General features: G+C 34.9%; 1 protein-coding gene across 1 annotated transcript; it reads right to left on the reverse strand.

Moving 5' to 3' along the window:
• Positions 1 to 2567: 2567 nt before the first annotated feature.
• Positions 2568 to 10061, reverse strand: LOC123915920 (autophagy-related protein 13b). The gene is made up of 3 exons (XM_045967201.1): positions 8218 to 10061; positions 7931 to 8112; positions 2568 to 3105 (listed from the first exon to the last, which is right to left on the reverse strand). The coding sequence occupies exons 1-3, from the start codon at positions 9592 to 9594 to the stop codon at positions 2748 to 2750; spliced, it is 1917 nt and encodes a 638-aa protein (XP_045823157.1). The 5' UTR covers positions 9595 to 10061; the 3' UTR covers positions 2568 to 2747.
• Positions 10062 to 10433: the final 372 nt, after the last annotated feature.

A 10433-nucleotide genomic window follows, 5' to 3' on the forward strand; every position in this document is an offset into this window, starting at 1 on the left:
GAAGCAAAAATGGTACTATTACTAGTGGTGGCATTTTGGGTTACGTTGTTATCTAGTAATTCTTTTACACACTCATTATACAACAAGCCATGTGCTAAGTGGCCTATCCAATTTCTTGCTCTCCAACTTTTAATATTTAGAATCAAAACGAATAACTAATTACAAGTGATTAGTCAGCTCACTACACAATTGTAAGTTGAATTATCAATAAAGCCAAAAAAAAAAAAAAATTACAAAATTAAATCTCAAATTGGTCAAGAGATCAAACCATTGAAACCTGTAGATTATAACTGAATTGATTTCACCGTCTCAACTAATGAGATTGAACCAACTCGAAAATTGACCTATAATCGGTTCAACTATTGACCTCGTCGGTTCAATTGTATTCAATTTTTAAGAAATGAGTGTGTAATTGAATTTTACACATGATAATAATATGTTTGAAAATGAAATATGTTAGTGGTGTATTGGATGAGAAGAGAAGACATTTTATATACAAGTTGGTCTAATATTTCTTTCCGTCGGCATAAGTTACTGTTTTATGATCATGATCTTCACTTCACATATGTATGTATGTATGTGCAAGTGGTAAGTAAGATCACAATATTTTGGACTCTTTCTCTAGGAATAGGATAAAGTAACATTGTTGTTCATTAACATTGCCAATTTGAGCTCAATCTGATTCTGTACTTTTTGTGGCTTTAAGATCAGTTTGTTGAATTGAAGGTGGAAAGTACTTTCAAGGATTAGATAAATATTATAAAATACATCAATATACGTGGAGATCAGTCCAGGTAGAGGTAGGGGGGGCTTCTTTTTCTCATTTCAATTTTTAGTTTTTTTGCTTAATCGGAATTAAAATATGACACTAGTCACAATATATATTATACGAGAGACAGTATCACAACTACTACCTCTATCTAAAAAAATTGTTGACGATTTTAAAAAAACTTTTATTTCAATGTTAATTTAATACATTGATGGTGTCATTTTCTAATACATGCATATGATCTTATCTGATTATAAAAGTTTTGGTCAGTGAAATCATTGCGTTTAGACAGTGGTTGCGAAGGAGGGGGTGTACCGAAAAGATACCATTCAAGTAAGTATGTACGTGAAGTAAGAGGTTTTAAGAGTAGAGAGTATAATATATATGCCCTTGCATGAAAGAGACTTATATAGTCTCAACGCGGAGCCATAATCATCAATGTGAAGATAAATATGATGGTCTCGACCTAGGAAGTACGGACACTTCTCGGATTATAGGTGTGTTTGTGTCGGACAAGTGTCGGTGTACGTGTCCGACACCGACACTTATGATTACACTAAATTATGTCATTTTTCCAAATTTTTATCGGTGTCGACGTGTCAGTGTCCGTGTCATGTCCGGTGTTCGTGTATGTGTCCGTGCTTCATAGGTCTCGACATTGATGACTGTCGGAATAACGATATGGATGTCATGGTTGACATTAAACACCAATCATTTCAATGTCGGTTGTTACAGAAATGAAGCTAATGTGACTTTTACGCAAAGACACGTGGTCTTAGACCATCGTGCTAGTGCCTAGTGGTTGAGGTCGGCATTTAGTTGGACTAAACCCGGTCTAAAATATGTCTTTGTTTGAGAGAGAATTTGTTAAATATGCTTGGATCTCATCCCAAAAGCTAGCTCGAATGGTGAGGTTGCTATCACATATTTAACACTTCACATCCTGGGAACCTAAGTAATGTGAAACTTCTAACACAACAACACAGCAATCAATATATTCATCAGAATCTGAATTATATTCCTTAAAAGAACTTTTTACTACGTTCCATTTACTTATCACTAAACTCTAGATTATCGGACTCATTTCTCTAGAAATGAAAGGGTTAAAAAAAACATAGAATAACATTTTGCTACTCGGCTCTTGTTGTACTCCGATGGGCAACTAGCTAGCTACCTGGATGGATGTATATCTTGGTGGGTTGGATATCACTATGGTGGTGATGACTGATGATGTTTCATCGTTGATGTGGACGCACAATCTGTGAAAGATAAGAGCAAGAGAGGTCATATCAATGAGAAAACAATAATATTGGATTAATTTCTTCAACTTTGTTGTTTCTGAACAATAAACAAATTTCATGCACGTGCTTTTTCTTCAATTTGGATAAGATTTGCTTGGAGATAGGAATCAACATTTTATTTATTTATTTTTTACAGATGGACTTTATTTATATTAATTAATCATACACTTTTTTTGCCACTTAAATACTCTCCCTTTTCATAAATCTTTTTATAAGAATGAAAAGATCAAATATTGAGTTTAAAAATAAATAGGTGGTTGAACTTGTGTGATTAATGAATAATATTCAGTTAAAGTCAAGTTAATAGTAAGAATCTGAGTTTGATCCTTTATTGGAATAATTTTAGGCAACACTCTTATTACCGTCCGACCGAATTCTAAATTACTGGAGTTTTTTTTTTTTTTATCATGTTAAGATTAGAGCAAAATCATTTAAAAAAAATGATTAACTTTTTCCAAGGCCAAATAGCATTTTGGGCAAGACAATTTCAATTAGCATTTTTCATGTATTCACTTAACATATATATTCACAAAATGAAGAACATGTTTTGTAAGTGTACATATTTCACCAGCAAAAGCCGATGTAGACGCAAAGAACTATGTGCATGTTTAGATTGACAATGAATTTAGAAGAATCACAGTGTATCACCGTAATTTTGACAAAAAATATACTTTGGACTATGTCTGTCGCTTACTACCACCGCGCGGCATAAGTAACAAGTTTTTCATCTCTCTGTAACTATGAAACTCTTCCAATGCATCACTTGTTGTTTTCCTATTACCAGAAGACATTATACTGGCTGGTGTTAGGGTCTCTAGAATCTGGTTAGGCTCTTGAACTTCATTGCTCCTCCGGGTTTCAGGACGCGTGCCCTGAGACAAGTTTTCACAACTGGAGAAGTCTTGATGTAGAGGTGCTGCTTTCTTCAACATATGAACAAGTGCACCAACAGCAGCACCTTGAGACTTTCTAATTGGAAGGAATCTACCAGCTTCAAACAGTTGAGTCATATCACCGCGATCGAAAGATTCCGCTCTGATGCATATAAGGAAACATATTAAATATTTTAACTAAGACTCAAAATATGTCATATGTTATGTCATATATAATTCAAGAAAACAGAGATAAGATTGCAACTTGTAATAGTAATCAACATAAGTATCAATGTCAAGTTATAAACATTATGTTAACCAAGTTTGGTCAACCTTATCTTTGACCATAACTATCTGAGATGACTATCAAGATGAAGAATATATCTTCCAGTTCCCATGAGTTCTTATAGCTGTTTTTCTTGATCAACCAAAAACTAAATTTTAGGAGCAGCATAGAAAGAACCGGTTAACTGATTCACAACAGTCGCTAAATTACATGAACTCAAGACTCAGTTTTGGCGGTACAAATAAGGAGACAAGGATGTCACAACATTTTACAACCTCAAAGTTACCCTTTAGCAAGAGCTTGACCAGGGCTGAGAATAATTTGGAAAAAAAATCCCAATGATGCAACTAGATTCAAGAAAAGAGAAGAGAATGATAGAGTATGTTTCTAGCCAGACTCAATCGAGAACTTGATGGAGTTTGTGGCAGAACTTTAGGCAGAAAACATGTGCCGACAATGAGGGGATGTTTTCTCTGAAGTAAGGAGGGAGGAATCCGGGATTCTACGACACTCCGATGATATAAGATTCAAGAGGCTGAAAATTCTGCTTTGGTTGCGAGGGACATGAACCAAAAGGAGAAAGAAAAAGCAACCTCGGTGTGATCAATGTAGACGGCCATAAGGCCATTACATACTAAGGACACCTGCTCGAAACTTCATGGAAAGCCACCAAACTTGAAAAAGAAGTCAAAGTGAGAGGCTCGGGCTTTCCAAACAGCAGGTGAAGAAAATATGGGGTAAAAGGCCAATTCTGAGTCATATCCTTTCACTAAGAAACAACTAGACTAGAGCACCTGTATAAACTCTTTATACCACGAAAGTGTTAGTTTATCCACCCTCTTCGCTCAAAAAGACATATCTTTCTCTTATGCTCTCCTCCTCCTGAGTACTAAACCTTACTCTAAAGCTCCATGGATCATCGGTTTTGAAGCCACAAATCAAACGACAGATTTCTCAAAACTGTTTTATGAATATTGTAATTGTGCAGGTCATATATAAAAAGATCAAAATAGCTGATGTTACCTTTTCTACTATAGCTGGTACAGTTTCAATACCTTTATCTAAAGCTCTATCCCTCCACAATGTTTTTCATGTTCCAAATTTATGATGCAATATGTTGTGTAAATTAACCATTTGGCTATTTTTGACTCATTTAGTTGTAAATTACAGGAGTTGAGTTCGCGGAGCATGATTGACAGTACTAAAGAGGTTGATGGTCTCTATCTCTTCGAAGATGAGGCTGATCTTAAGGAGAAATTTCAGAATGATTGTCTCAATTCAATTCTGGTTCATGAAATTGAAGAAATAATGCTATGACATTATAGGCTAGGGCACCCTTTTTTTTTTTGTATTTGAAGCACTTATTTCCTGCATTTTTTAAGAAAAATCCAAACCAGTTTTCTTGTGAAGTTTGTAAATTACAAAGCATCGTCCTCTACCTATTCTCCTCAAGCTCATAAACCATCTAGTCTATTCACCTTAATTCATAGTGTCACTGATGTTTGAGGACACTGCAAGGACCTCACACCAAATAGAAAAGATGGTTGATGATTTTATCATCTTCGGAAATAATCACAGTTGTATAACATGGGTTTACTTAATGAAAACAAAATCTGAAGGTTGAAAGCATATTAAAAAAATCTGAGGTTGAAAACCAAAATGTTTACATGTTGATAATGGAAAGGAATATTTTGACAAACACTTGATACGTTTTTCCTTCAAAGTGACATTATTCGCCAAAGTTATTGTGTTGACAACCAACAACAAATAGAGTGGCTGACCGAAAAAAATAAATCTTCATGAAGTTGCTTGGGAATTATTGTTTCAGAATGAGGTCTTTTGGGGTGAGCTTAACTCAATCCTACAAAACCGGCTTGTAAGGTGAGGATTACCTCTACTTATGAACCTATGTCCAAGTCATCTCACATCCGATGTGGGACTGTTAACAAATAGAATGCCTAGAAAAATCTTGAATATAAGAACTCCATTTGATTTTGCTTTTCCGAATAATAGGCTCTCATACATTCTACTGCTAAAAATATTTGGGAGTACTGTTTTTGTACATATTCGTGAAACCAACCAAGAAAACTTGAGCCTAGAGCAAGAAAATGTGTTTGTATTGGCTATGCATCCAACCTAAAGGAATACAAATTCTCTTATCCTGTTTCCAAAAAAATATCTGTCACCATGGATGCTACCTCTTTTTTAAAGATCATCTTCAGGAGGAGAATAGAAGATGTTCAATTTTTTCAGACACAAAATTTAGATTTTTCTTCGGCTTCTGAGAATTTTGATTTTTTTGGAAGCTTTAGAAGAAATAGAAATTGAGAAATTTTGGGTGAATCAAGCCAGCCTAGTCCAATTTCACATATGGTTGTTCTACCCAAGGTTGTTTCAAAGCAGTCAGTTTCCATTTCAAATATGCAGAGGTAAGGCAACATTGCTGCCTTCATCATCATTTCATATTTTGTTTTCCAAAGGGAGTCTTCACACAACAGTTGGAGTTGTTACTATACTATAATACTACAAGGAGTTACGAGTTCATAATCATACCATAGAATCAACCTCTTCAAATTACAGGGCAATATAATAAATCCACAATGAATTAAACCCTTCTCTGGACCCGCCATAGCCCGGGATGCCCTTTTTATGTTATCTTTTTTTTATTTCATATGGTTTTTTGAGGGTGCACTATCCTCCTCTAAGCTGTGTTTTCCACTCAAAGTCACCATCCCCTCAAAACCCTATCAACCTGACACTTGAATATTCCTATTGTGAAACCGTCTATAGAGCTAAATACTCCCTCCGTCTCACAATTATTGTCACAATTTGACTGTGTGCACTATTCATACAAACTACTTTGACCATATTTTTTTACTAATGTACAAAGATAAATATTAGCATATGAGATCTTGTTAGATTTGTCTCGATGAGTACTATCAAAATATCAATTTTTCATAATTTTTAATAATACACAACTAAAGATATTAACGATAAAAATTGTGCATCGGCAAGTGTACAGTAGTAAAATGTGACAATTATTTTGGGACGGAGGGAGTATATAAAAAATGTTAAAATCTTTTATTGCAAGAGAAATCTACTTTTAGTTACTCAAATGATGCAATTTGTTTTTATTTAGTGACACAGTGGGAAGTTTTGAATCACTGAGCCCATTTGTTTTAGTTTTTTCTTGCAATGAAACAAAAAATCACTTCCATTTAGGGGGCAAAAACGTTCATTGAAGTTTTTAGATAATCTGAATCCGAACAAGAAAAAATGAACGTTCATGTAGTGCTTTTTGTAATTGTAAGCAAAAATGGCTTCTGCTTTGCATAAAATACCTAAACAATTATTCATTTTCTTACTTCATCAAAAAGATAACATCACTTTTTTAAAAACTTTAAACAAGACCAAGTACCATGTTCAAGAAATGGCACATATCCAATCTACAACAAAAACTAGTGCAAAATGATCTGCATTTTCTTCCTTCATTATAACTAAATAAGAGTAAAGATAAACATTGCCATGGTGATTCTGTAACTTAGTCTCTTCAACCCTGTCTAACATCTCTGGAAATGAGTGGTTTTATTATTACATAAAACCAGCTCAAATAGATGAAATTCTTGTAAAGCAAAAACTTAGTAGAAGAGAGAACAGGATGGGTACAATGGTAAAACAAATGAGTTAATATTGGAAGTGACAGGATCACAGTAATCCATCAAAAAAAGGAAAGGAAGAACCAACAGACTCATTAATTTAAAAATATATCCAATAAATCACATAGTTTGGAAAAGGTAACATAAAATACCAACAAAATACACTTTAGAGTTCAGAAGAGGAAGCAAAATAAAGGATGACAATAATTATGCATGATGCATCCAGGTCATTTGAATATAATTGACATCCGAAAGGAGGAAGAAGAGTTAGAGAATCATGCTGTTTTCATTTGATCCTCCAATAAGTCAAAAACGATTCAATTAAGACAGAAATAGAAACATAAAGAATAAAATAGCACTTACTCCAGGTATTGCTTTGTTAATGCTATCTATCGGTTAATCAATTTCAATTTCCACCCCCACCCCCCTGCCCGACTTTTTACATTACTCCCCTTTATGGTCACAAGAAAGCAATCAGTAGTTTAACTAAAAATTATTAGCATCAGAGCTTGATGATATAGCATGGAGATTCTAAGACACTTGCTCACATGTGAGTTGCAACCTAATCCACCAAAAACTTGTTACCCTAAAGACTAGACCTGACCAGAAGCATAGGGGGTTGGGTAGCTCAACCAGTGTTGACTAAAGGTTAAACGAGTTAAAACATTGGGGTTCAAACTCCGGTGAAGGAGAAAATATAAATATATCAATTAATTAGTATACTAACATTTGCCTATCCGAAAAAGACAAGACCTGGCCGAAGCATATGCCATGACCTTAGAATTCATCAATCTGATTCACCCTCACTGAAAACAATACCAAGCAAAGGGTTGACCATTTCTATTAATATATGGTCGTAATCTAGCAATAGATCCATGAAAGATCCATCCCTTCCTTACCTATATAGTCACAATCTGGGAGTTATATGATATTTTTAAGGAACTAGGTCTAAAACACTACCCAACGAAGCATCAACTACTTATAAAAGAGCATAGGTAATGAAGCATAAAGCCATAAACACCAATGAATTACTGTCACAAAGTTACCTGCTGCCTGGATCTGTCGTATCGTCATCATCCACGTCAAAAGGACAAGTAAAATCAGTCTCATCAAAATCATCCTGATAAGACCTGCTAGAGCTCCTGGAAAATGAAACTTGTGGCGAGCTGTTAGGTGCTATCTTGACGCCAGAATACTTGTGAGACTCATCTTTTCCAAGAGAAAACAGCTACACAAAGCAAAAACCAACCATAAGATGAAAATGTCACATTTGTTCAGCCAAACATAACATTCAATGTGATTAGTAATTTAGCATATGATACAGCATATATACCTTCTCAGTTGTTGAGCAAGATTGCATAAGATTCCTACTTCTATCTGCCTCAGAAGTACACCTCGAAATTCTAATGGGAGTGGATGGAGGCAAATTATGCCTATTGGTATGTCCAGGTGAATTAGCAACTTCAGCATTAGGTATGTTTACTGGAGCACTTTCAGAGCGTAAAAGTGTTTTCGAAGCTAACGACTCCAAACTATAGATTGGAGATGATGAAGAAGGAGAGGGAGAAGGAGAGAAATTGGGCGAAGGATAGTAATCATCGAAATTCGCATTCTTCTTCCGAAGCAAAGACATTTCACTTGGATGAGGAGGCAAACTAGAGGGCGGATAGCAATACGGAGAGCTAGCATTAGACACCAATGTATGTGATTCCGAATGTGTAGGCGAAGGCGAATAATAATTAACCGAAGGAGGTGAGGCTCTACCATTTTCATAACTCCAACTATGTCTCCTCAAAAATGGCAATGATGATGGAGAAGAATCATGTGATGGCACCCTAACAACAGGAAGTGACGGAAACCGAATCAACCGATCAGTCATAGGACTACCAACATAATCAGTTATAACTTGTGGAGACAAAGGAGTTGAAGGTTCAGAACTCACATCAGAAACACACGGACGATACATTACCGATAAACATAGCCTACCAGAATTAGTATCCACAGGAGTAAACACAAACTTCAGCATTTCAGATTCTTGTTTAGTAGTAAATGGTTCAAAAAAAGTCGAAATACGGTGCACAAGTGTAAAAGCAGAAACATTTGCAGATGAATTAAGTTCCTTGAAAATCTTATAAGCAGGTAAAATTCTAACAGTAGCATACAAAGATCTTAAAAGTAAAGTAGATTTCTTATACAAATTCTGCAAAAAAGTATTACTTGATCTTCTAGTAGCATTTGAATTAGAACAATCCCTAATTTTTCTGCTTTCATATTGAATCACCCATCTTTCAATAATCTTCTCATTCTGTAAATTCTGTGAATTCTGTGAACACCCAACTCCTAATTCTTCAAAGGGGTTTCGATCTTTTAAAAAAGATCGAACCTTTGGAGAAAAACTAAGATTTTGGTGGGTTCTATGGATCAAAACAATATCCACTACAATTGGTTGAAGATTATTGTGACGCCATAGGTCTGCGTTTTCTAGTGCTGTAGGACATTCTCTGAGTGCTAGATTGAACCATTTATCTCTAGGACGAACACTTGATGATGATGATGAAGAAGTTGAAGATGGTGAAGAAAGGGTGCTGAAATTACGTGATGAAGCAGAAAGTGCTCTTGATTCGATTATAATATGAAGACTTTTAGCGAAGAATTCTATGATTATTTGTTCTGTTTTTGCAGCTTCAGTATGAGTATTAGAAGATGCCATGTTATGTTCTGTTTGTAGTACTAGGTTGCTATGTTTGTTACTGGAACAAAACAAGAACAAAAGATTGTTGTTTGGGTGATGAAACAAAAGGGTTTGGGAAATAAGTTAAGGATTTGTTTGGAACCATTTTTTTTTTTGTTTTTGTAAATTGATTAATTAAGGAACAGGAAGCGCAAGAAGAGGAGGGAGGTTTTAGGAGATAAATGAGAGGATAGAGAGAAGACGCAAATTGTGAAGGTTGATCAGAAGAGAAGAGAGGGTTGTGTTGTGTTGTGTTGTGTGTTTCATGTTTCAACTTTCAATCCAATCCAATAGTTTTTATTTATTATTTGTTGGGTTCTGTGTTGTGGAGCCGGTTGTTGAGTTGAGTTCAGTTGAGTTGATACAAAAAATCAAAGTGATTAAGTTAGGATTTGGGTGATGTGAGGAATTGGGTGGGACCTGTAGACAGTGGTCGTTACAAATCTGGTGCAATAGATATTTTTCTGCCATATTATCAGATAAAAAAATAGAATAAGCTGAAGTATACTCCATCCAGCCTCTATAAGGCAAAATTCTCTTTTACGCACTTAAGGAGTAATTTTTTATCTTAATTTTATGTGATATTTTTATTGAAATTCTTAAATGATCTTATAATTTGCATTAGAACTTTACAATTATGTTAAAAAAGTAAAACAATTAATGAGGATACTTTTGGAAGAATAACATTAAATAACGTTGATTTTGACAACTTTTGCTTATATTTAAGGTCAAAATTTTTTGTTGACTTTTGCTTATAAATAAGGCCGAAGGGAGTACATTAGACTCAAGTGTTTCGGGAAGTGTTCGGTTGTGAGGGG

The sequence above is a fragment of the Trifolium pratense genome, linkage group LG3, assembly GCF_020283565.1.
Source record: "Trifolium pratense cultivar HEN17-A07 linkage group LG3, ARS_RC_1.1, whole genome shotgun sequence".
Lineage (NCBI taxonomy): Eukaryota > Viridiplantae > Streptophyta > Magnoliopsida > Fabales > Fabaceae > Trifolium > Trifolium pratense.

Coding starts and splice junctions, on each gene's coding strand:
- LOC123915920 (XM_045967201.1), bottom strand. CDS start 9,594: ATGGCATCTTCTAATACTCATACTGAAGCTGCAAAAACAGAACAAATA. Junction 8,113..8,217: donor CTTGCTCAACAACTGAGAAG/GTATATATGCTG, acceptor TGCTTTGTGTAG/CTGTTTTCTCTTGGAAAAGA. Junction 3,106..7,930: donor ACGACAGATCCAGGCAGCAG/GTAACTTTGTGA, acceptor TATATGCATCAG/AGCGGAATCTTTCGATCGCG.